Raw genomic sequence first — 27557 nt, 5'->3', positions numbered from 1 at the left:
AATTACCAAATTACTCCAAAATAACAGATACACACACTCGGGGTATTTTGAACCCGTCGAGCGAGTTTCAGGTCGAACTGGCACCGCGTTGGGGAGATATTTGCTCCACACACACACACACACACACACTCACACTCACACTCACACTCACACACACACAGACCTCCCTTGAATTATAGTATAGACTAGTACAGGCCCATCGGAGGTATGTATTCATATTGACATTAACAGGAGTTCCATAGTGTGGTTGGTTTTGGAATGACCAAATTACTATAAATTTACGGATGCACATATTCATTTGAATATTGTTCAAACAATATTTAATATTGTTCTGTTATTCGAGGTCTGGGCACAGCCTCAACTGCCAAGATTCTATTGTAAATTATATCCTGTGTTCTTTTTCTTCTTCTTGTTCCGGGGAGGAAATCCTATTTCCCAAATGCCAAAAATCACCAAACTTTGCACAAAGGTCCAGTCCAATGCCAGATTGCCTCATGGTGACAATTTACTGTTTATAATTTCAATAATTAAAGCTGCCTGGAGACAAAATCAGTTTAATCTATAGTTTAGGCTTCATAGGTCACGTTTGAAATGGCTGTTTGTTTAAAAGTTTGTTTTGATCTCCACTGTAAACATTCATTTTATTGACATTGTCAGAAAAGTTTTCACATTGCATTGTGGGATGTGGAGTCCCATAGACAGATGCATTGAATTGTTTTTACTTCATTCTTACCATGATTTCTTGTGTTTCTTCACCAGACTTAGAGAACAGTGATTTGACTGAGAATATATTTGCACTTTATTTAGATATTTACAGTGTAATTGTACATTTGCACACATACACCGGTGTGGAAATTCATGGAGTTTTTTTTCAAACTTTGAACCACGCGTGTTCCAGCAGTTTCTCTAACCCCACTCGAAGGGTAGGATCTTGTGTCAGGCACTGCATGGCAAAGGTGTTTCCTGCTGGAGAGTAAAATGAAAGGAAGATTTTAGAACACTGATTGTCTATAAATCAGAGGTGTCAAAGATTCAAAAAGAAGCTGCTATTTCTAATTTGATCAAAAGGGTCTCACCATAGTATATAAGACTGTTATTGGTGCACTTGCACTTATTTTCCTATCATGCCACAGTTTTAATAATATCAGAATTAGGGCTGTCACTTTAACACGTTAATTGCGATCAATTAATTACAGGAAAAAATGAATGCCATTAATAGCTTAATTTTACTCCTCATTGCGCGCGTTCCCATTATACTCAATACTAATGCATCGGCTACAACAGTAGAACCTGAGAAGAAGTTTTTGTGCGCGTTAATTTTAGTTAAAAAAAAAAAAAAAAACACATCAGATGGAAAACTAAAGCCCAGTTGTGTGCAAATTGTGCAAGAAACAGTGTGTGGATCAGTGGAGCTCTGCTAGTCTCCAGCCTTCCAGCGGAGCACTACCACCTCAATGCTAACTATGTAGCAGCTAGCATGGACAGCGGTCCTTCGGACACTACAGTAGACCGAGTGGCCAGTCCACACTGGACAAGATGACAGGGTTCAGCGCCAAAATGAATAAATCCATGAGTTGTTAATAATGTTATTTTCGATGTGCTAATTTACAGTACTGTGATTGATGGGTCTGTTTTATTTATTATATATTATCTGAAGGAGAGAAAAAGCAATGAAGAATGGAAATGTCTGTTAAAACAATAAATCACTTTATAAAGCCCAATTTGTTATACATTGTGTTTTCAATCTGCCACATTAATGTCATTTAAATGAAAATACCTCAAGTTAAGGGCGCTTCTCAGCAAATTTAAGGTGAGATTAAAAAGGAGATTAATTAGATTAATTAATCACTGAGCATGATTAATTAATCGCACTATATTTTTAATCTATTGACAGCACTAATCAGAATGTACTTTCATTTATTGGCACAACAACCAAGGTAAAAAGTTTTCAATCGTCATTATTTAGTGCTTATTATGCCATTATTATACTGGTTTGAACCACTTTGACACCCCTGCTGGACAGTATAGTCAAGTGTTTGTGTTTGCATGACTTACAAACAGAGAGACGGTTTATGATCAGTGTTTCTCCTTTCATGTGTTCTTTTGTGCTATAGGGTTTTTGCGTGTACAGGTTACGAAGGAGGAGCCCGATCTGCCACACCGTGGTTTGTTCAGCCTGGTACTTATTGTGGTGGAGAAACTCCGGTGGGGCAAAAATCAGTGTACCTAGAATCATAAACAAATGGAACATAAAAAGCAGTCACAACGAGAGTCAAAGAGGAAATTTTGTGGATTCAAAGATGTGCAACCAAGAAAAGAATTAAACACTAACCAGCAAACTGCTCATAGGGCACGTCTTTGACCCAATCACCACAGCCAAAGTCAATGATCTTTACGGATGGGGTTCCATTGGTGTTGGAAATCAGGATGTTTTCTGCTTTAATGTCCCTGTGGAACACCCCATTTTTATGCATTATGAAAGCTGCTTTGAGGATTTGCTGAATGATAACCTGTAACAGAAAGAGACAGAAGGGTTAGGGTAAGACTGTCATTATACATATGTTTTATTTGCTAAATTAAACAAACTTCCACAATTTAGGATATCTGCAAAGAATAAAACATGGCACACACGGGAAAAAAAGATTATTAATACTAACTTTGAGTTGTTTAATGCATGCGCATGCTAGCTCCTAAGCCCCATCCCTCTCAAAGCTGAAGCTAGCCTGCAGGCGAACGCGAGGAAAGTTGTTGCTAGCGGTCTTGAAACATCGCAGGAGAAACGCAGCAAAAAACACTTGGTTAAAAAGCAAGGCAAGTCAAATTCTCCTATCTGAGAACACTTTGGGTTTGATGACGAAGTGTTTTGTTTTGTGCAAATGTGAACATACTTGATTTTAGTGTTTGAAGGATTTTATTTATGATTAAGGAATACATTTTACTAGGGATGAAATGATTAATCGTAAGGCAGTTAAAAATCGATTCATAGGTATCACGATTGACATCAATACTTTGAAAATTGAATCGCAGTACTTTTTTTAAACAGCAGAGGGCGCTATATATCTAGCCCGTCTCTTGTTTAGCAGTGGACAAGCGGCGGGCGGAATCTGCTACTACTTTCTTTCTGGCCGCCTAATACTCTTAAACATGTTCATAAATGATTCCTTACCCCTTTGGCACCGAAAGAATATCTGTAATATTAAGTGAATATCTGTAAAAGTCACGTTTTTCTATTAGCTCTGTCTGCTAGCATAGCTTCTCTTCTTCACTGCAAGAATTTCTGCATGCCAACCAACCACTGGGTTACCAGCGCCCTCTGCTGGTCCAAACAAATATCTGACGTAAATCAGTGAATGACGTTTTTTTTTTTTTTTTTTAAAGTTCAATTGTTAAGACACAAAATACATTTTCAGTAGCACTTTTAAAAAGAAAAATAACTATTATGTAGTTTAAACGAGAATTTAAATTAATGGGCTTCTTCATTTGTATTATTCCTTTATTTATTTTATTCAAGATTTATTTTTAGTTAAATTGTATTGTTTTGAATACTTTATCAAGGGATTCTTTTGACAATGAAAAATAAAAGGAAAATAGAACAGTATTTTCTAGTTTTTTTTCCAAAAAAAATAAAGGAATATTTTTCAGTCATCAATTGTCTACAGTCCCATTTTGTAAAATAAATCGTGACAGAATTGTATCGTGAACCCAGTATCGTGAATCGAATCATATCGGGAGTTGAGTGAATCGTTACATCCCTACATTTTACATTGTTTTGTACTAAAACTGAATACGTATTTGGTTGACAAATAATCAAGATTTCAATTCTGACTAAAATAATGGTGATTATTATTGTTTTCTATAATCGAGCAGCCTTAGGATATGGGGCAGTGAGGGGAGGAGTTTGGAGACAGTGATTAAAGTCGTGCTTACCTTCACTTCCTGTTCCTGCATCTCTCCATTCTTCATTTTGCTGTAGTTATGCAGATCCATGGCATTGTCAGGAAGTTCCATAACTATGACCACCTCATCTTCAAGCTCAACAATATCCACCAACTCAATGATTCCGGGGTTATATTTACAGCGTTCACCGAGGTTACCGGCTGCTTTCATCAACAGCAGCGCCTCCAAAACCTTCAACTCCCCATTCTGGAAGTTTAGAAAACAAACAGCCCATGTTTCAAAAACGAGCCCCAAATCTGAGAATTTCTGCCATCATTGATGAGAAAAATACTTACATCCACTTGCCAGTATTTCACCTTCTCCTTCGGAATATGTTTTAGGGCTACCTGGAAGACAAAAATCAACCATTTAATCACAACGTTCATTGTTTTTAAACACTAAAATCAGTGGGAATGCGTGTAAAATGTGATACACTTTTGGGGTTTTCAGAGTATTTTTGTAACATTTTTCACTGTCGTATCAAAGCTGAAATCTGAACTAATCTGTTCTACCGACTGGTTATGACACTGGGCCAGGGTTGGAGTCAATTATAATTATAATTGTGTAATTGATAATAAATTACAATTATGACGTACCTATAATTGTAATTGGAAATATCTGTTGCTGTTGTTACTGTAATTTAATTGAACATGGTAATTGTAATTGTCATGGAAATTCTATAAAAACTGTCATTTACGTTTAATTAAATGCAAACATGGGGAACAGGGTTACTGTTCTATGGCGTACACACAAAGTTAACATTTATTACTGTTTTATTATTCTGTTTTTATTGTAAACTTTTAAATAAAATAAATAATTATTATTATTAAAATATGTTTCATATCAAGTTTACCTGTTGGTTCTCTTAAGGATCATTTTACCATTTTTTGGAAAATGGAAATCTAGGAATATACTGACAGAAAAAAAGGCTCAGACACCCACACCAAAAATATTAAAACCTATATTTTCCTGGATAAAGAAGCCTAACAAGGTAACCAAGAGACGTGAAACAAATTAGGTGATAGATAATATTTTTTAGTGTATCTTACAGTTGATTTAAGACATGGTTCAAAACTGAAAAGAGATGCTAGCACAAAAGAAGGGTCACAGTTAATGGGGTGATTTATTAAAGGCACAGTAATTGTGGTTGATTGTAATTGAACTTTAGTAATTGAGAACAAAATTGTAATTTACCTTTAGGGGAAAAATAATAATTTTAATAGTAATCGGAAAAAATGTTGGTCGCTGTAATCGTAATTGAGTTGTTATTGAACATGGATAAATGAAGACGTAAATGTAATTTTTAAAGGCTGAAAACACTAAAACTGTGTGTAAATTGTGTGTATAAACTTACAGACTTGTTATCAAGCAGGTTAATACCGGCGTAGACGCTCCCAAAACCACCTTCACCGAGCAGACACTGCTCCTTGAAAGAATCCTCAAAATCCTCTGCAAACACACAAACGCACACATTGGTTTGAAAATGCAACAATTTAGACGTTCAGACAGAAACGCACACACAACTGTAACTTCTAAAATTACTTCATGAACCATCAAAGATCAATCATTCATCAGAAATCCTGAATTTTAATGCATATTACCTTAGGCTGCACAATTGATCATATTTTAATTTTGGTTGCCATAATTAAATTAACCTGAATGTATGCAATATTTACCTTTAAAATACGGGTTCTACACTCGATAATAGTGTATTTTACACTGTTTAGCTTTGTTTATCTTACCTCTTTTTTGGATCCAGTCTTTCTCTGTTTCATCTAAACCTGGTGAGTCAGGGGCTGGTGACTCTTCAGGTGCAGGGAAAAACTGCGAATAGTCCTCCAACAAGGGACTGTGAGTTGGTATGGTGGGTGCAAATGTTTTCACATACTCATTTACCACGGACTGCAGTGAATCGTCTCTGTTTGCGTCTTTGCACTTATCACATATTTGGGACTCCTTTGTGGACGAGAGTGAAACGGTTCTTCTGGCTTTCAGGGTTGTGTTTGGTTTTGGCTCCTGAAACCCCTCCACAACCTTCGGTTTCTTGCTGTTTGATAGTAAAACATTGTCTTCCTCAGCCTTTCTTTTCTGGCCCCTTCCCGTTGTGAGCAGCCCATCCTCATCTTTGAGTGGGGCCTCAAAGTGTCGTGGGATGGGTCCTTCTGAAAAGAAGAAATTATATAAATCGATAAAGGCAATATTGTAATTTTCTATATTGCCAAAATAGAAAGCGCAATATATCTTGAATCTTGATACATGGCCCAGATCTAATACAGACTGAAGGGGTAATCATTATTAGAAGTACAATGAGTGCCTGCATTAATCGCCACTACAGATAAGGCTTGTTTAGCTTTGTTCATCTTACCTCTTTTTCGGAACCAGTCTTTATCTGTTTCATCTAAACATGGTGAGTCAGGGGCTGGTGACTCTCCAGATGCAGGGTAAACCTGAGAATAGTCCTCCAACAAGGGACTGTGAGTTGGTATGGTGGGTGCAAATGATTTCACATACTCATTTACCACGGACTGCAGTGAACCATCTCTGTTTGCGTTACATATTTGGGACTCTTTCGTTGTGGCCGAGAGTGAAACGGTTCTTCTGGCTTTCAGGGTTGTGTTTGGTTTTAGCTCCTGAAACCCCTCCACAACCTTCGGTTTCTTGCTGTTTGACAGTAGAACATTGTCTTCGTCAGCCTTTCTTTTCTGGCCCCTTCCCGTTGTGAGCAGCCTGTCCTCATCCTTGAGTGGGGCCTCAAAGTGTCGTGGGATGGGTCCTTCTGAAAAGAAGAACATCAGCATGTTAGTGTGTCCTCCACATTTCTTGTATATTTCAATGATTAGAAGCCAATGTTAGCACCGCTTAATGTTCACTTCTAACAGAAAAACACAACAATCTGTCCTTTTTCCAGGGTTGGGGTCAATTATAATTGATAATTAATTACAATTATAGCGCAGTTGTAACTTTAAATATCTGTTGTTGTCGTAATCATATTTGAATTGTAATTGAGTTCAGATGATTAACTTTGTAATTGTAACTACCCTGAAAATATTATAAAAATTGTCAATTATAAAAACTGGGGAACCATGTTACAGTTCTATGGACTGTTCTGCACATATGTAGTTAATCACCAGTGATTAAAATATGTTTGATATCAAGCTTTCCAGCATTTTACCATTTAAAAAAAAAAACATTGAAATCAAGGGGTATATTGACAGAAAAAAACAAATTGTATTTTACAGCTGATTTAGAACCTGTTATCTTAAGAGATGCTAACGTTTATTAGGTCATTTATTTCAGGCTCAGTAATTGTGATTAATTGTAGTTGATTGAACTGTAGTAATTGAGAACATAACCAAAACAAATAGATGAGAGACAAGGCTATATATATATATATATATATATATATATATATATAACCCTTGACATTTTTGACTAATTTACAGCAAATAAATACACATTTATCACTGATTTAAAGCTAAAAGGTCAAATATACACTCCTCTCTGAGAGAAGTCTTCCCAGTAAAAAAAATCTATCCTTTAACAAATCTAAATTACACAGAAAAACTGAGCTGTAAACACTAACCTTTGGTCAGGTTCTGTACATGCCTGGGAATCTCTATTAGGAAATCCATGAATTCTGATGAGGCTTCAAATAACACTTACTTTCTGGATAAAGTAGTTAAAATGACTGCTTTGAAGCGATAGAAAATGATAGAACCTCAAATGCTTCTCTGGCTGAGTTTCCACAGCAACCAAAGGTAAACAAATTGTTGAGGTTCTATTTAGCAGTTTTAACTGGTCTCCTGATTGGCTGTTGAGACTTGCGAGTGTGAGCTACTGTGTTGGGGGAGTGGGGGGGCTGTAAAATTGTAAATAATTAGATAATTAGATTATTATTTATAAATAATTATTCAATATTTGTGTAAGTTTAAAAACCAATAAAAACATTTAAAATCAGCATTGAAAACATTTAAAATCAGCAAATCAGCAGTGAAAACAAAATATTACGTCTATAACTTCTGTTCCTTGAAGGAGAGGTACAACACATATAGTATGGGATATCACGCCCCCGCGTGGCCTACTGAAGAAAACCTCTAATCATGCCTTTAAGGCAGATGATCTGTGATGACATAAGTGAGGCTCCGCCTGCCTCATAAGTACGCTGTCATCACATTCATCCTTCAGTTCAGTAGCCGCTCTTCACCGAGCCCAGCTGTGTAGCGGGGCAAAGAAGTGTTGTACCTTGTTCCTCTCCTTCAGGGAACAGAAGGTATAGACATAACATTTCAGTTGATTCACTCGGTACAACACATACTGTATAGTATGGGACATGTATACACGCCCCGCAGAGCAGCTATGAACCGGAAACCAACCTCCAGCACCTCTAGTGCATGCTAGACCCAGTGGAAAGAACCAAATGGGTCACCGAAGGGGCCGTTACATCCAGACGGTAAAACCAAACAAAAGTGTGTGGTGATGACCAACTGGCAGCACGACAGATGTCACTCAAAGATACCCCCTAAACAAAGCCCACGATGCACATACGCCCCTGGTCGAATGTGCTCTCACACCCTGAGGTAACTGAAGACCCCTGCTGTTGTAGGCCACGGAGATAGCCTCCACAATCCAGTGAGAAAGCCGCTGTTTAGACAGGGTTTTACCGTTAGCTGGATTAGAAAAACACACAAACAGCTGGTCACATAAACGCACACTCCTAGTGCGGTCTATGTATTCACGTAGAGTACGTACAGGACACAAGGAATGTAACCTCCTTTGCTCCTCAGATGCAAAAGGAGGAGGGCAAAAACTCATTAGCTCAAAAATCATGGCGCTATGAACTGAAGGGATGATCTTAGGCACATATGCCATGTTTGGGCGTAATGTGACTTTAGAACCATCTGAAGTGAACTGGGTACAAGAAGGATGCACTGATAACGCATGAAGATCGCCCACTCTCTTAGCGGAGGTCAAAGCGAGAAGTAGTGCAGTCTTATATGAAAAAAAATTCATATCTGCTGACTCCATAGGCTCAAAAGGGGGGCCACAGAGAGCATCCAGCACTACAGTTAAATCCCATGAGGGGATGATGGATTTCACCACAGGCCTCATCTGGCGAATTCCCTTTAAAAAACGCATGGCCAGCGGATGCGCACCTGGCGTCACTCCATTGAAACCAACATGGCAGGCAGAAATAGCTGCCAAATAAACCTTAATAGTGGAAAAGGACAGACCTTTATCCAACAATTCCTGAAGAAAGGTCAAAACCTCCACAATTGAACACTGAAATGGGAGTACATCTCGGTCCTGACATCATTGCTCGAATGCTAGCCATTTATAAGCATACAAGCCACGAGTGGATGATGCCCGAGCACGCTGGATCGTTGCCACCACACTTGGGGGCAGACCCTGAGCCATTAAATTTGACTGTTCAACAGGTAGGCATGTAGCTGCCACAATTCCGAATGTGGATGAAACACTTCTCCACCTGCCTGCGAAAAGGAGGTCCCTGCGTAGAGGAAGCTGCCATGGCTCCGCTACCAGTAGATTGATTATCTCGGCATACCATGATTTCGCAGGCCACCGAGGGGCCACCAGAATCAGGGACAGACCCTGACGACGCACTCTCTCCAACACGGGCAGTATCATTTCCACTGGGGGAAATGCATACAGGAGCTTGTTGGGCCATGGGTGCGCTAGCGCATCCATCCCCAGAGGTGCATTGTGGTCTGTTATGGAAAAGAACAGGGGGGAGTGGGCGTTTGCCCAGGAAGCAAAGAGGTCCACCTCCGCCCTGCCAAATCGAACCCATATCTGAGCCACTACCAAAGGGTGTAATCTCCACTCTCTCACATGGAGACCCCCTCTGGAGAGAAGGTCTGCCCACAGGTTCAGGCGTCCTGATACATGAGTGGCTCTCAGAGACAGAAAATGAACACTGCCCCACATCAACAGAGAGTGAGTCAGTTTTAGCAGGGCAAGTGATCGTGTACCCCCTTGCCTGTTAATGTACGAGACCACTGTAGTGTTGTCCGACCTGATCAGAACATGTTGGTCTGATAGCACAGAGCGAAAATACTTCAGGACCAAGAAAGCGGCCAGCAGCTCCAGATAATTTATGTGAAGCCTGCTCTGTACTGAGGTCCAGAGTCCTCTCACTGCTGCTCCGTTGTACAGAGCCCCCCATCCCATCAGGGAGGCATCTGTGGTCACCACTTTGCGAAAGCACACCCCCCTACCGGGGAGCCCTGGCTTAGTAACCCGGGATCCCTCCAAGGGTGGAGAGCCATCATACAAGACGGAGTTATTATCAACATCCACTGGAGGTGACGCTGTGGACACAGCCGGTGTGAGCGAGACCAGCGCTGAAAAGCGCGCATCTTTAACAGTCCGAGCGGCACTACAGCAATCATAGATGCCATCATGCCCAAAAGCTGCAGGACCAATCGGAAACGTAGTTTGCGTCCCAGTTGAAAATGAGCGAGGCAGCGGTGAAACGCGGCCACCCTGCCCTCCGACAGACGCGCTCGGCCGGTTAAAGAGCATATCTCCAGACCGAGGAAAGAAAACTGCTGACTCGGGGTCAGCGAGCTCTTTTTCATGTTCACTGAAAAGCCCAGTGCTCGGATATGAGACAGAACAAGAGACAGATCTGTCTAATATAGGACTGAGTCCCTCCCTTTCTTCGGAATAATGAAATAACGGCTGTACCAACCACTTTTCATCTCCGAAGCGGGCACCACTCTAACCGCTTTCTTGCTCAAAAGCGTGTGTATTTCCTCCCTCATTACCGCTGCAGCCTCTTTCTTTACCACTGTGTTTATTACAGAAGTGAAGCGTGGAGGTCTGACCCGGAACTGTAACCAGTAGCCCATAGCAACGGTCCTCTCTACCCAAGGGGTGAGTGTGCATGCGCACCACCTGGGAAGGTGGGAAGCGAGCGGACTGACCTGTAGCACTGTGAGTGGAGTGCTGCTGCCCTCTAGCGTGCTGGGGGGCAGCGGCCTCACCTGACCGACCAGGTTCATATGAGTTGGAGTTTGTTTTGTTTTTTTATACAAAATGCACTTTTTATTGAGTGCCACATGGGCATATTTGCAGTAGGCACAGAGTGAACCTTTAAAGGGGCGCCGAGAAAGTGACGAACATTGCAAAATGTTACAGTTACCTGAGAAACATTCAACACACCCAAACTGGGGTTTATAAACAGAGGTAACAGATGTGCATTTGTGTGCATGGGGGGTTTGTGCTTGGGAGACTGTGTTAGGAGAGAACAATGCTTTTTGGGATTGGGCCCCTAAACAGAACTTGGCCGGCGCCTTTTTGGCGGCAACAAAATAGGGATAGCAGCGTCTCCCTGCTGCTGAAGTCCCTCTCCACTCAGTCCCACTGCTACGAGGTGTGTGGCTTCTTCCGCCTATGCGCTGGGCCCTTTTGGAAGCCCTGCGGCGGACATTTGCTCCAGGCCGAGTGGTGTGGAGCATGAAGGCTGCACCTTCCCCGGTTGTCCAGAACCTGACGGCGGTGTAGAGCTGAACATCAGCTCCCTTATCAAAAAAGCTCAGCAGAGGATGTACTTTTTGCGGCAGCTGAAGAAGTTCAGTCTGCCAACAAAGATGATGGTGAACTTCTACAGCTCCATCATCCAGTCCATCCTCTGCTCCTCCATCACCATCTGGTACGCTGCAGCTACGGCCAAGGACAAGGCCAGACTGCAGCGTATCATCCACTCTGCAGAGAAGGTCATCGGCTGCAATCTGCCCTCCCTCCAGGACCTGTACGCCTCCAGGATTTTGAGGCGTGCAGGAAAGATTGTGGCCGACCCCTCCCACCCCGGTCATAATCTGTTTCAATCTCTCCCTTCTGGTAGGAGGTTTCGGTCCATCAGGACCAGAACCTCCAGACACAAAAACAGCTTCTTTCCCTCTGCCACCATCCACATGAACACACCCCAAGTCACCCACTGAACCCCCCCCACCCCCCCCCCCCCCCCCACCCGATCACCACCTCCACCAGCTTGATACCTGCTGCACTGTATATATATATTTATATTTATATTTATCCTATTTATCCTTTATTCTCTATCTATCCTTTATTTATCCCTCATCCTTTATATTTATCATTATTATTATTATTATTGTTGCTGGGTTGTTCTTTGTTGTTTTTGTTTTTATTTCTTTTATTTCTTTTTGTAGCTTGTTTTGTGCACCAACCACCAAGTCAAATTCCTTGTACTGTCCTCAAAACTGTACATGGCAAATAAAACATTTCTGATTCTGATTCTGATTCTGATTGTAGGGCGGCGGGGGTGGCGCTGCAGGCCTGCGTGCACCTGCAGATTGTTTGGGTTTAGCGTCACGCCTGGGAATGATGCTGCGCAGGGCTTCAGCTTGTTTCTTCCCTAACTCAAAGCGTGCCTGAGTGGCGTCAAGAGAATGCCCGAACAAACCCATGGGAGATACCGGCTCGTCCAAATAAACGGCCCGGTCTCTCTCTGGAACATCTGATAGAGTCAGCCACAGGTGTCTCTGTGACACCACGGTAGACGCCATTCCTCTGCCGAGGGAGAGCGCTGCACAGCGGGACACCCGGAGGATATAATCCGTGGCGATCCTTACCTTGTTAAGGAGAGGAGCCAGAGAGCTGTCGGGGGGAAGCAGCGAACTGAGCTCAGCCAGCCGCATAGCCTGATAGGTCTGCAGCATGGTGACAGAGCTCAGTGCACGAGCGGTGCCTGCCTGCGCTCTGTAGATTTTATCCAGCTGCGAGGAGGAAAATCTACAGTGCTTGGAAGGAAGCGATGTGGGGCCGCTCACGCCATGGTTGTGAGAAGGTGCCAGATACACAGCCAGAGAAGGCTCCATAGGTGGAGGGTTGACTAAGCCAGCCTTTTCCGCTTCATCCAAATCCAAAAACTGTCCATAGCCGGGCACCGTGACACGGGTAGACAGTGGTTTGTTCGATGTTGATGTCAACTCCGAGATAAAATCCGGGAACATTGGCAGGCTATTCTCAACCGCCCTAGGCTCGGGAGGGAGAAAAAGTCCCGCAAACCGTGACGATTTTTGAACCGGGGGAGGAGAGGTCCACTCCACTTCCAGTCTCTCAGCTGCACAGCGGCACAGAGAGTAGAAAGATGTCGTCCTGGTTAACCGGCGCAGTAGCGGCTGCACATTCCCCAGGCGACAACGCATCTAGCTCATCCTCCGACAAACCATGAACGTCCAGACCGATGTCCAGTACGTCATCGTCCTCACGGTCGGCGTCTAGTCCTATCAGAGGCAGGTTAAAGCCCCCGGAGAACTCCGGCTCGACCTCGGCCAACCCGTGCACGTACTCCATGTGGTCAGCCCAGCTAGTAGCGGGGACTTCGACCATAGGTTCCTCATCATCAGACTCGGACGAAGCCGGGTCCCTAGACTCGAATAAGAGAGGGTCGTGCCGTGCGACCGCAGCTTTTCCCAGAACCTTCTCCACGAAAGCGACCCGCCTTTCCAAGGTTGAACGCCGAAGCTGGCGACAAAACGCACAGGACTCGGGCTGCGTCAACGCTCTCCTGGCATGGACTATCCCCAGGCAGACGGGACATGCTTCCATGCTGGTCCTTATCGTGTAAGGGAAGCCGCACCCCTGAGGACAGGGGCGAACAGAAGACTTCGTCCTTGCTTTAGCATTCGTGCTCATTTTGATACACCGAAGCTTGTTAATAGAATTAGCGCTCCGCGGGCAGTAACAGCAGCTGTTAACACCAACAGGGGCAGTTAAACTAATTCTAATTAGGCAGTAGCCAAGGCACAGACAGAGCTAACTAGCAGCAGCTTGTTAGCTCCACTCGGTAGAGGTGTTCTTAGCGAGGTGAAGAGCGTAAGAACTGAAGGATGACTGTGATGACAGCGTATTTATGAGGCAGGCGGAGCCTCACTTACGTCAGCACAGATCATCTGCCTTAAAGGCGTGATTAGAGGTTTTCTTCAGTAGGCCACGCGGGGGCGTGATATCCCATACTATATGTGTTGTACCAAGTGAATCGACTGAAATTATTATTATTATAATAATAATAATATTATTACTAGTACAGTGCCCGTCGGAAGTATGCATTCATGTGGGAGCATAAGGGGTATAATTGTGGGTGCAAAATGTGGGTGCAATTTTCCTGGTTTAGTTCTATGGGACATGTGCATGATAAACGTGTTTGTTGTTGGTTTTTTACTCACTTTTATATTTTTTTGTTTGTTGTATTACTATGGCAACAACACATCATCAGTAGGGTAAAACTAATCTGTCTCACGACGGTCTTTTTCTGTAAAGTATATTTTTTGGAGTCGTGTATTTTTTAATCTTTCTGTTGTGTTTTTGTGCATTTTTTGTATAATTATTGTTTTTTGTTGCCATTGTAGTGTTATTCTAGAGTCATTTTTGTATTATTATTGTTTAGTTTTTTGTTTTATTTTACTCATTTAGGATGTTTTTAATATAAATACTGTGTCTGTGTCTACATCCATCTCCTCCATGTGTGTCTACATCCATCTCCTCCGTGTGTCTACATCCATCTACTCCGCGCAAGCGCATCAGCCGTGTGTGTGTCTACATCCGACTCCGTGAACGCGCATCAAATAAATAAATACCTTGTGTGTTCCCTTGAATGTTTGAGATGCTGATAACAAAACTCCATAGACATTGTAGCGCCAATCAGAAAAGAAATAAAACTGCGCAAAACAAAACATAAAGCTCCAAACTACATGAGTGAGTAAGTAAATTAAAGTATTATCTACAATTCGGCTGTCTTTTTTTAAAAAACAAAAATAATTTTTTACCTTTGAATCGAGTGGTCAGAGCTTAGCTTCCATGCACGGCACCACAGAGAATCCGCAGTTTTCCAGATGGAGAATTGAATGGGTTGGGAAACGTGTCTCTAAAAGACTCACCAGTGGCTGACGGTTTCGATTTATTCAGAGAGCAGAGCTCCGTGTCTCGGTCTAAACTATCTTCTTCTCTAGCTGCTTAGCTGTGTGCGCAGCGATTGGCTCTGGCCGCGCACGTGACTCTTGCTCTTACTCTTGAGCTGTGCAGTGAAGATGGTGCGCTAGCGCCACCTCACACCCTGAGGTCAAAAGTTGAATAGGTTTCATTTCGGGGCCGTCCAGAAGTAAAATAAAATTAAAATAAACATTTTGAAATGACCAAATTACTCCAAAATAACAGATACACACACTCTGGGTATTTGGAACCCGTTGACCGAGTTTCAGGTCGAACTCGCAACGCGTCGGGGAGATATTTGCTCCACACACACACATCCCTCCCTTGCTTTTATAGGTAGATAGTGTTTTCTATATGATAGATTTTCATTATATGTGAAATAATAATAATTTAATAATGCATTGGATTTTATATAGCGCTTTATCATTTACACTCAAAGTGCTTTACAGAATTAAGGCATTATTTTTTCACGCTGGTGGTAAGCTACTATAGTAGCCACAGGGGCAGACTGACGGAAGCAAGGCTGCCATAGTGTGCCATCGGTCCCTCCCACCACCACCAACAATCACTCACACACTACATTCACAAGAACACAATGACAGATGCCACTGGAGCGACTGTCCCCCACTGTGGCACCTGGAATTCTCAGTGGTCTCCCATCCAACTACTAACCAGGCCCAGACCTGCTTAGCTTCCGAGATCGGGCACTAACAGGCTGGTATGACCACAAATCTATCATTCTTCGGTGTAGCTCATAAGCTAAGCCGAAGGTCGCAGGTTTCTCTGCCATACTTTGTAAAATTCAGTATTTCTGTGTGAGACTGTCCAATAAATCTATAGTTTGCCCAAACCAAAGTGTATTCTAAGTTTGTGTATTGATTTGGCTGGCACTCACAATAGTTGACTTGCTATTTAAATGAATGTACTTTTCTTTTGAAGCTTATTCATACAGGAAACCACAGTCTGCCAGTTCACCGTTTCCAAAATGTGATTGGTTCTCCTCTGACAGGAAGTATTGTCTGTGTGCGTGGTAAGAAGGAAGCTGCAAACCTAAATAAGGTCTCTACATTGTATCAGCCATGGAGGTTTAACACAACAGAAAGCTGCCATCAGCTCTAGAATGTTCCTGAGGGAACACAGCTGTAAATTAACAGCTGTGCTTTGTACGTTGGAGGCCACCATCTGTTCTTCTTCTGCCAATGCCTGGAGGAAGCCAGAGACTGCTAAACCATGAGTGTGACTAGAGCAACTCCTGAGAGCCTGAAGACTTCTGTCCAGGGTTCCCATCAGGCATCGTACGATTGGTTCTATCACAAGAAGATCTGCTGCAGGGCTCATAGTAGTGAGCCATTGGACCGAAACAAGTCCAGCACACGTTTCCTCCTAAATCGGACTGATAGAACCTGCTATCCACAAAGACGACTCCCATGCCTTCGCTCCTGGTCTGAACCAGGTAGTAACAGCAGCCAGCAAAGGAAAGCCCATTGCAATGAAGGGACTGAGCTTGAGCGTGGACGGAGAGAATCCTTCATCAGCAGACTCCTCACATCACTGTCTCACAGAATCAGCAGAGTTAGAAGAAGCAAAGCTGGAGATGAAGATGATGGAAATGAGTTGGGTAGGAGGTTTTACCCAAGCTCTGTCAATCCTTTATTTAGAGCTTTTATTTTCCTGAGACTATAAAAGACTAATGGGAGATAAGAGTTTTTAATTACATAGACTCAATATTCCATTCCATGAGTAAGATGGCTGAGTGTTTTGTGTGAGTGAATGAATATAGGCAACGTATAGTACTCATCAATGGTAAATTACATCCCTCCTATGCAACACAAACATTTCCTAACTGAAAGTGGACTAACTGTTATTAGAACGCCTGTACAGCAGGCTGATAATATCCCAGTGCTGCTGTTACTAATGATGCACCTAAATTCTAAATTTTAGCACCGAAAAAGGGCCGAAGCAGCTGAATTTGAAGAACTTCAATGCACTTTGTCTTTTTAATGAGAGAACATATTTCATTTGACTCTCTTTCAGCAGCCCAGTCAGTCATAGGCCTGTACAATATAGTTTGATATGAGTGGGATCAAGTAAAAAAAAAAAAAAAAAAAAATTATTGTGGATTGTTGAAATGTCAGTGCTATACACACATTGATTTATCCTTTGAAGCATTATTATTAGTTTATACAATCACAATGTTTTAATTTTAGTGAGGTTAGTACACATTCAGAGCCATAAGTGCAATTGGATTCACAATTTGCAAAATAATTTCTTTCGGCTTTTTGGTTTGTGGCCTTGGTTTTCCCATTTTCAATTTTTGGTTTCGCACATGAACTTTCGTATCGGTGCATCCCTAGTTTTTACTCTATATTTGGAATGTCTCTTGTCCAATCAAATGACTTGGTTGGAACTAACAGTTGTATATTTTGTGCTATGGCACAGATTTGTAGTTTTATTTAATTCTGAAAAACTGTTTGTTTGTACAGTAACTGAACGATTGTGTGTTAGTCTTAAACTAAAGGCCACCTTTTTGTCTTCCTACCCTTCTTGTTTTTTCTCATGTTGCTGCTGCTGATTGGGAACTCAAAATCAGCCTCCAGTTTCTTCACATATTTACATTCATTCACTGTGTAACGCTCGGTCAAGCAGCTGGTTTGAAGGTTAAGTTATGCTAATTGCGTTTTCCACTCAAACGTCACATAGTGTGCACATGAAATATTTTCAACCAGTTGGTAATAAATGTGTGTTTTCATGCAGAACCCGGTACCACTGCATGATGTTGTCAGCTTCACTGACTGGCTCCTCTAGCTTTCCAACATCTGTCCTGTTTTTCATCTAATGAAATAGAAGTGGACCAACATCTTTTAAGTAGAATCGCTTGTATGAAAAAATATACGTAGATTCAGCACCACATCTTTATGGTCCGATAACCTAATCTGCTTGGTTAATTAATACCTAAATATCACACAGTGGATTAGGTTAACCTTTTACTATTGCTGTGATGGGTGTGTCTCTATTTTACAGTTCAATGATGGCTTGTTTCACTGATAATAAAGGCTCTTTGGACTTCATATTTTTAAACACTAATCCACGTGAAATTTACTCTAGATTTTTCACCTCCTTCTCATAAATAAAAATAGTTAAGGGAATAACAGAGAACTGACCATTCGAAGAAGTTAACAGCTGACTTAGCATGTACTATATATTTACTAATATACTTAAATCTGCTGTCATTTAAATTAAAGATCAATCCAATGTGGTTTTGTATACAGCCTAAAGATGTTTAACTTTAGGTGTTTAAATTTCCTAAACGTAGTGTGATTTGTTTTATTTTATTTAGTTTTATTGTTGTGAATTGTATCAATTTTCTACAGTTTTTTCCTCTTGTAACTGTGCTGCTGCCCTCCAGGCCAGGTCCCCCTTATAAAAGAGCTTTTTTGATCTCGTCAGGTGCCAACCCACAGAACACGGTCATGTGTTTATTAGTCCAGGGGTTCTCAAACTTGGGGTCGCGAGACACTGGGAGGGGGTCGCCAGATGCCTTCAAGCAACTAAGAATGTTTTCGGAACAATTTGACCACATTTTTGCTCATTTGTACCCTTTTTTTGCAACTACACCAAACTTGCCATATTTTAACCTATTTTCATCACGTTTTTCTTGCCATATGTTTGCTTCTTTTAATGCATTTTGCTTCATTACTTCTAATTTTTTGCCACTTTATCAAATTTCAATGCCTTTTCTGCAAATTTTTTTTCCATTTTCAAGATGTTTTCAGCATTTATAAACCCTTTCCACCACTTTCACTGCTTAATGTTGCTTGTGTTGACTCATTATTTTAACTTGTTTTAACCTCTTTTCACCATATTTCATGTTGGGTTTTTTTTTGCCAATATAACCATATTCACGATTTTTCATGCCCATTATTGTATTTTCCAATTTATACTAATTCTTCGTCCTTTTTAAATTACATTAACCCAACCCCAGCTCTCCCCATTCCTGCCACTTTTAAAGCAATATTGACACTTTGAACCCTTTTTACCACTTTTTCCACCATTTTTTGTCACTTTTAACCCATTTTATTTCCGATTAAAACAATTATTTACATCTTTGAGATGACTATATATGGCACAAATAATGATAAACTTCCTGTATAAGAGTGGATAATATTCAGATAAATAAATAAATGTGGTTATCACAGATTCATAGAACAATGGACCATCATGTTGCTGACTTTATGGATGGACCCCAAAAATCTCTCCCCCTTATTCCCCCTTATTCCCCCTTATAGATGGCCCTGTCTCCACATAACTGTTCTTCAATGTTCATGTCTGTGTTCAACCACTTTCAGGTGCAGTAAGGGTCCCCGGTCTCTGGAACCTTTATTTTGGGGGTCGGGCCTGAAAAAGGTTGAGAACCACTGTAATGGTCTTGTTGGGATTATTCCCAGTTTACATCCAGCTCCAAAGAAAGAAGTGCAGTAACAACCTCTCCAAAAAGGCAGGCTTTATATGACTTTTCTTTCCAATAAACATTGTTATGTTGTACTTAGGCAAACCAAACCACTTTGTGCTTCAGATACAGACAGACTAGTGCTGTTTTCTTAATGTCATATTAAACACAAAGGCTCCAGGCTTTCTTTACCGTGGCTGCCCTTTTTACTCACTCATGCCACCATTAAATTTTATGAGGATGCACTTTTGCATTGACTGGAAAATGCATAGTAAATATCTAATGTGCAGACACGATAAAGTACTGAGGTTAGTGTTCAATACTGTGGCTGCTTTTTTATTCTATGGGTTCCACTATTGAAACGTTTCTCCCATTGCTTCTCTCTAACCCTGAGGCTCATTTGGTTTGCATTGATTGGTGAGGAAAGTGAAGTGCTGGCAAACTATCCACTCCGATTCAATCATATTGATATCATGGTGAATCATGAATCTTCTCCACTTCTTTCTGGCATTCAGCTGCTGATCTTTGTGATTGATGTCTACATCTTTGTAGTTAATGTGTTCACATCCATCATCTTGGAAGCAGTGATGATGTATGTTATGTCACTCAATGTCAGCCCTGGTGTGATACAGTCAGCGGAGCGTTTATCCTTGGGAAATTACAGCGAAAGGAGAGGAGGAATGTTGTTCTGATGAAGGATTGAAAAACACATCATTTTCATGTTTCTGTGGTTGCGCTGTTTAATGGTGATACTATCTGATCAGAGAGGTGGAAAAAGTAGCATATGAGTTGTGAATGCAATATAATTGTTTATTTTAATGCCTTGAATAGAGAGTTCCCACAATGCTTTTGGGGCTGGAGAGGAAAATATGCAAATGATAAGTTAACAATTCTCATGTGTGGTTGATGCAGCTCTGGATCTACTTGTGAAGCATTGGCTGTGTTTGAAATGGTACACTAACGTACTAGTCATACTAAGTCTGACGTCAAAATGAGTATGTAGTGCGTTCACATTAGATAGTATGGAAAGATATGCAAGGACTACTCTGATATATATGGTACTATATGGGGACATTTTTTAAGTACGTATGGTGAGCACACTAGTCATACTCAACCGCCCCATGATGCATTGCGAGCAGAACGTAAAATCGTCCTGGGACCGGCCTCAAGCTAAAATTCAAACATCCCCTTTTCAAAACAAAAGCATCTCTTCTTGTCTTCTTCCATTAATTTTTTTTTTAACACTTTTGTAAATAAGGCTCTTGTTTTGAAGTTAACACACAATGGCAGTAGCACAATGGCGGGTCTCCGAAATGTCGGAATTAAATGTGTTTCCGCGAGTTTTATGGATCAAATTCCACTTGGTCACTTTCTCGCTTAAAATGTTTTCAGAACTTTCAAAGTTGGCGAATCAACAGAAATATTTAGCCCCAGTGTGCTTCCGGGTTTTGTCGTTGTTGGTTCAAAATGCATCTTGGGAAACTTGGAAGTATACGTCAGTGGGAACGTCATTATCCTAATCATACTTATAGTATATAGTAGACAGTATACACTCATTGAGTATATACTGTCTACACAGCTATAATCTCATGCAGGTTATGTTTATAAAGCTCGTTGTTTTATGTAACTGTGGACCAATCTGAAAAAAACACAATTTTTCTTGTTTTAACTTTGTTTTTTTGGGTAAAAGTAGCTTCAATACCAATAAAGTTTTTATGAGTTCTTTCCTTCAGTTAGTGTTGTGTCTGCGTTGAAGCGGCCAATCAGTGGTAGTAGTGCTGGTGCAGCATGTGGTACACAGTGCTGGATTTGTTCACGCTGTGTGGTTTTCTGTAAACGGCATGAACCGAAAACTTCTGTAAACAGAGAAGCTGTGTGAAAGTTTCCAGCAGGCAGAGCTCACGCTGAGTAACTAAAATACACACGCACACATGCGCGCTAATGGACTCATCTGTATGTTTGTGATTGAACAAGTTGTTGATGTGGTGGTTCAGGGCATTTGCTGCTAATCAAAGGTGTGTGTGTGTTTAAGGCTCAGTGAGGCTGTGAATGCTGCTGCATGCTGAATCAAATGCCTTTGTGTGTTTATGTCTGTGTGTGTGATGCACTTCTGTGAGCTTATAATTATTATTACAGTACTTTGATCACTTGCTTATTGGGGGGGGGTTTCTACACATTCAGACCGTCATGCCTTCGGGACCTTTATTTACAGAAGATAGGTTCTTTTATTGATTTACTGCACCAGTAAATAGATAATTAAACCTTTGGAGTAAATAGATAAGTGTCTTTGAAGTAGTTAAGCAACTAACTGTATGAATGTCATTGACGAATAGCATTTTCTCCTCTTAAGTTTCTTTTATTTTTCTCTCAGGCTTTACAGAGACTGATGTTTAGTATCAGGATATATCATATCGTGACATGCACATCGAGAATCGTATTGTCAGATTCATGACAATACATACTCCTAAAATATAGTATCTTCTATAGAATTGAACATGGTATTATTCAGGACAGAATAGGATATGTTTTGTAGCTTGAAAATCAAATATTCATTATTGTTTTGGTGATTTGTTGATTTGCAAAAGTTATTGGGAATAGCATCATGAGGTATTGCTTCTAGCCCTACTGATGTAATGCTTGTGTATAGTTGCTGTTCATCATTGTTATCATCGAATCTTCTGCACTGTTGTGATGAAGTGGAGTGTTTAGATTTTTTGATAATGGAAACCATTAACACAAAAACATTTCAGGGCTTCTAATGCTACATTTGTGTGGACACAGAGCAGAAATGAAAACGCTTCCTCCTGGATGAGACTTTTGGGTAAAAGTCTGGAGTTCTTACAAGCATAGAATAGCAAGAATGTAACTGGCTTTCTTTTGTAATGTAAATTAGTCCTTCACAATAAAATTCCTGAGCTCATTCTCCTTTCAGAACAGCAGTGGGAACTTGAAGAATATTGTTGTCCATCATTTTTGTCACTACAGCAGGATTATAGAGATATTTGGTAGTTTAGTATGAGTGCAAACAGTGCTACAGTAATTGGCTGTCTTTACTGATGCTCTCAAATTACTAGATTTGTTGAAGTTGACACTTGATTTGTATTATTTTAGCCCTCTTTTTACAATAATATTAATAATTGTGATAATGATAACTATAAAACCAAATTAGGTAATCCATATAAGAAGTAAACAAATAAGCAAGTAACTAGATTACAGGAAAAAAAGACAAAACTTAGTTACTATTAATTATATGAAAATATACAATGCATACACAGCATGTTAAAAAGATAATAATAATATATTTTTAGAATAATTGGGACACATTTAAGACTGATGAACAATAAGCCTAAACTCTGATGCTGCAAACATCCTCCTTGGTACCTGTACTCCTATCTTTAGAGTACTTGTTAATAATTTTTTTCTTTTGTATTATGTTTATACAGCACTATATTTCCGTTAATATTTATTTTATCTTCTTGTATACTGCTGGCCCCTAGTAACAAATTTAGTTTTTATGGAGACATGAAAATGGCAATGAAAAAAAACCTTGAACCTTGATTTTATAGATGTGAGTTTTAGACATTTTGGGTTATTTAAATTTAGATCTCATGGTTCTCCAACACATACAAGTTTTATTTGAATTGGATTTTTCTTTTAATCTAAAGTAAACAAATAAACCAGGAGTGCATATTTTGCTTTGTAGGCAGTAACATCGATGTTATAAGATGTTATTTGATGTTACTGGCTCCAGCAGAAAAACTAAATAAATGGTTAAGTCAATACATCTTATGATGGTGCACAGGAAGGAAAGTCACAATAAAGGAACATTCTGAATGTTATCAGTCCTAGCAGAGCTTCTTCTTCTGTGCTCTCTCTTCTGTTCTTTTGTGGAAACACAACAAATATCACACCTGCACCAGTCCTGTGGAGCCCCCATGTCTCCTCTGCTGCTGCTGCACATCAGTCTGATAGGAGCTGACACTGTCGCTCACCTTTGACCCCCTGAGGACCAACCCCCACCTCCATGAAAGCCAACTAAGTGATTGACATTTGGTGAGGGAATCCACTTTGCAGATGCAAATGCAGAAGAAGAGTCCTGCTAAAGTCAGCATGCTTAAATATTAAACAGTCGCTGTCGCCTCAGGCAGAGCAACAAAGAACTGCTGCTGTGGACAAGAAGGAACAACAATGGACGAAAACATGACTTCCTGCAAAATTGTCAAGTACATGGAATTACATCTTAGTCGCTCTGTGTGGCAGAAATTACTTTTAATTAAAGGTTTTGGGTCATTTACATTCAGTGGAATGCAGTTATGTGTTGTATAATTTTAACATTGCATCATCTTATTATTTCTGTAGAAGTCATTAAATCAACTTTCCTTACTAAGGCTCACTGCCCAAAGCATCCTCTAATTGTCTGCAATCAATTCCCTGACCTGATCAAACTTGTTTGGGGTCATAGTTGCATAAATGAATAAACCATTTGCGACGATGATTACACAGCTCTTAAAAAAAGGCTTTATTTGTATTTGCTTTTAAGCCACGAGATAAACAACCATCTTTCAAATCCCCAAAGTTTAAATGTCAGAAGATGACCTGGATCAGAGATAACATTTGTCCCGAAGTGTCCCTTTAAGTGGTGTTTGGAGCTGTTACCAGAATAGCGTTGACGTTTCCGTACGGCTGAGCTGAGAGCTGTATCTGGCCCCTCCAGAGAGCCTCGCTGCTTATCAGAGCACAGCTTCAGCCTTCGCTCACTATCAGCTGCGACAGGAAGAGATTCGTCTGCCGACACTGATTTATTCTCAACAAGGAGGACTTGCTGTCAGAGAGCATCATACGCCACTTTTTCAAAGCTAGCTACCGGTACCTAATGATAGCTGTGCAACTATTCTCACTTATTTTATATAGTTATAAAACTGTACCATATAGGGCTGTGCATTTCCATAAATCTGACGATACCATTTGCATGTCACCATACGATATATCCTTATACAAAACAATACGATATACATCGCAATATCAATACTTACAAATTTGACCTGGTATGGTATGAAATACAATTTATTTAATGTTTTTTAAACTTTTGAGAATAAGGTAATGGTAGCTAACTGTAATTCATGTACCAATATCAAAAACAAGTGGTATGTTTATCAAACTGTCAAATTACATTTTTCAAAATAGTTTCACTTTTGCTTCTACATCAGATTCTGGTTCTGTTAAGTTCTTACATTCTTAAAAAAAAAAAGTAACCGCATACATTGATAAAAGTGCCCAGTATGTTTTATGAAAATAATGTACAATCAACTTCCAAGCTAAAATGCATTGAGCAGTGGGTAGTTTAAAAAGATCTGATGTGGTTCACTAACACCTAGTGACCAGGCGTTTACGTGCTATGTGTTATGTTAGCACAATTAAATGGATTTTATTTCATTAAAAAAAAAAAAAAACAAACATGATTGAAAAAATCAATTTGGACACTTTTTGGATCAATACAATAATCGTGCGGTGAAATATCGCACTCTTAGTACCATACTGTACTGTGCTTTGAAAAACATAGACGCTGATCATTTTCCAATGTCCATTCTACTCTTTTTGTTATTTTTTTTTTACTTAAAGAATAACAAAAAAAAAGTAGACGAAAAAAAAACTGAATAATTCATCAGTTACACAGGAAATGTACGTATTCTACCCTGTAATACCCAGAGTTAGTATTTTTAAATGCCAAAAATATCTTGTGTTTTATCAGATTGTCTTGTAAAATCCAGTGGTCTGATGTGTGCTAAGAGTGAATTTGTCCCGATCATCGGGTCGGGGAAAATGATTGTAAATATTAAACTTGCTCAATATTTATGACCAAAACTCCCGAGTAAAAGCCTACGACTCATGACCACGTGATTTGTGACGTGGAACGGAATGTATACAATCAAGAAGTGAGTTGTTTGAGAAATACGTAATGCTACGTTGTAGCATATTCGGAAGTTGAAAATTTCGATCTCTTGAGTTCAACCGATTTCAGCCACGTGTTGAAATATGAAAAACATGGCTGAACACTATAATATTCGATTTTTCTTCTGACTTTACCGAGTAGGAGCTCTGACTTCAGGTGGCGTTCAAGTCACTTTTCCAAGTAGGAGGTCAGAAAATCCCGAGTTCCGAGTTGCTTGGAACGCAGCATTAGTTGTTGGACCTAGTTTAATCACGTGTGATTTCTGGTTTGGAGGAAGATCGGTAGTGGAACTGAGTCGTTATGTGTGTTGTGCAAAGAAAAAATCATTATGTGTGCCCAATTAACAGCAGTTCAATATGAGATTGCTCACCAGTGTTGAAGACTTGAAGCAGACAAAATATTGACTATTGACAAACCGTTTACCAGCTGGAATCTACAGAGAGGAAGCTGAAGAGAAACGGGACTTCACAGCTATTCTTTTTTCTTTCAGAGCCTGATACACCGTTTTCCTGTTGGCCTCCAGTCTGTTAATTGCTGTAATTTCCTCTGTCAGACAAAAGCTCCTCCTGAGCCCGTTTCACACCTCACTCACACCTCACGCTGCTCCTCTGGGTTTATGTGTCAGCCGCAACAATTGCCTCTTTGTTTTTTATTCTTCAAGAGCCTTTTCCACACAAATCTTCAACATTTTTTTTTCTTCAAATGTGAAAAAATAAACGATATACAGCGGTGTATGTCGATAAGAATAGAAGACCAAGAAGGATGGTCTTTCTGATTGTGGCCGCGGTTATGATATTTCTTAATTCGGTATTAAAGTATTCTGCTTCATGTTTACATGGAAATAGTGATTCCGAATTGGGGTTTACATGGAAACACGTTTATATGCCATTATTAATTTCGACTGGAATTAATTTAAAGCGGAATGAACGTTTACAAGACCGAGGAATTATTTAATTTTGAATTAAAATAAACCAGCCACTTACTACAGATTTAAGTTTAATTCAGAATGGACATTTACATTCAGAATTGGGTTATTTTTAATTGTTTTAAAGAGGATTTCAGTTTTCTTTTTTTTCTTTTTTAATCATTAAAGGGGAATTAAAGCTCTATAAATGTAGCCAATGTGACAGTCGTCTTTGCATTGCATTTTTCTTTTCCCCAACACTATGAGCTTCACCCACCTTAATCATTTTGTAAATGATATTTGGCAACACTATCCCTGACTCGAATGTGAAAGCAATGGAGGATGTAACATTATGCAAAAGAAAAAATTAGAAAATTGCGTCTCGTGGTTGTTCCTCATTTAGGTTTTTGGAAGTGTTTGTTTCACTTTTGGAAATGCATGTAACAGAAAAAGGAACATAGTTTTAACTTTAATACTAATTTTAACCAAATTCACATTTAGAGAACAGTTGTCTAATGGCTCTTATTCTTATTACATAAATTATAATATTGTTACAGTTTTAAAGCAGCATATTATTAGTTTTAACTCATGTTTACCATGTTGCTGCTTGTGTATTTTTTGGTCTTGCACAGCTTGTCCTTGCCTTAAGATTTTGAAGTGGCAGAATGGGGTCGTATTATGCACACAATGACATCCTTCTCACCTATTTGTTCATGTGAAGGTTTGCGTGGTGGCTCAATGCCATCCTTTGAATGTGTGTCCATCAGCTGTTCTGTCTATTTACAGCTTCTTTTTTTTCTCTCTGTCAAGATGTCAAGGTGATTTATTTTATTATTGTTGAGCATAAGCAGGTCTGTTGTTTTGTCCAACCTCTCAAAGACTTAACATACAGATACATGCTCCAACAGTTACAACCACAACAAAAACACCAAAGAATGCACAAAACAGCAACAATACCTAAATGTAGGGCTGCTCGATTATAGAAAAAATTATAATCACGATTATTTTAGTCATAATTGAAATCACGATTATTCAAACGATTATTTGTCAACCAAAAATGTATTTATTTTTTGTACAAAAAACAAAAAATATATTCTTTAAACATAAATAGAATCCTTCAAACTCTAAAATCAAGTATGTTCACACTTTTGCACAAAACAAAACACTTTTTGCACGTGATGTCTTTGCTCTAGGTCTTCATCATCAAACCCAATGTCTTACAATATAAGAGAATTTGACTTGCCACTTGTTTTGCTGTGTTTCTCCTGCCATGTTTCAAGACCACTAGCAACAACTTTCCTTTTGTTAGCCTGCAGGCTAGCTTTAGCTTTGAGAGGGGCGGGGCG

General features: G+C 40.0%; 2 protein-coding genes and 1 pseudogene across 6 annotated transcripts in view; 1 reads left to right on the top strand and 2 right to left on the bottom strand.

Annotated features, from left to right (window-relative positions):
* Positions 1–27557, top strand: part of rasal2 (RAS protein activator like 2) — a 106920-nt gene that overhangs the window by 16922 nt on the left and 62441 nt on the right. The gene's annotated exons all lie outside the window — the stretch shown is intronic.
* Positions 776–7993, bottom strand: LOC114479475 (serine/threonine-protein kinase pim-2-like). Of its 3 annotated transcripts, XM_028473168.1 has the most exons (10): positions 7945–7993; positions 7520–7795; positions 6302–6712; positions 5679–6098; positions 5291–5385; positions 4233–4283; positions 3928–4143; positions 2333–2510; positions 2056–2226; positions 776–966 (listed from the first exon to the last, which is right to left on the bottom strand). In XM_028473168.1, the coding sequence occupies exons 2-10, from the start codon at positions 7566–7568 to the stop codon at positions 872–874; spliced, it is 1686 nt and encodes a 561-aa protein (XP_028328969.1). In that variant the 5' UTR covers positions 7569–7795; positions 7945–7993; the 3' UTR covers positions 776–871. The 3 variants fall into 3 exon arrangements, with proteins under 3 accessions (XP_028328969.1, XP_028328970.1, XP_028328971.1); XM_028473169.1 differs by having other exon boundaries at positions 5679–6095; positions 7520–7974; XM_028473170.1 differs by having other exon boundaries at positions 6302–6709; positions 7520–7974.
* LOC114479896 (uncharacterized) lies at positions 15535–15642 on the bottom strand (annotated as a pseudogene).

Source organism: Gouania willdenowi, chromosome 17 (assembly GCF_900634775.1).
Source record: "Gouania willdenowi chromosome 17, fGouWil2.1, whole genome shotgun sequence".
Taxonomy (NCBI): Eukaryota; Metazoa; Chordata; class Actinopteri; order Blenniiformes; family Gobiesocidae; genus Gouania; species Gouania willdenowi.
Note: the sequence above shows the minus strand (reverse complement) of the source record. Positions and strands in the feature narration are given on the sequence as shown.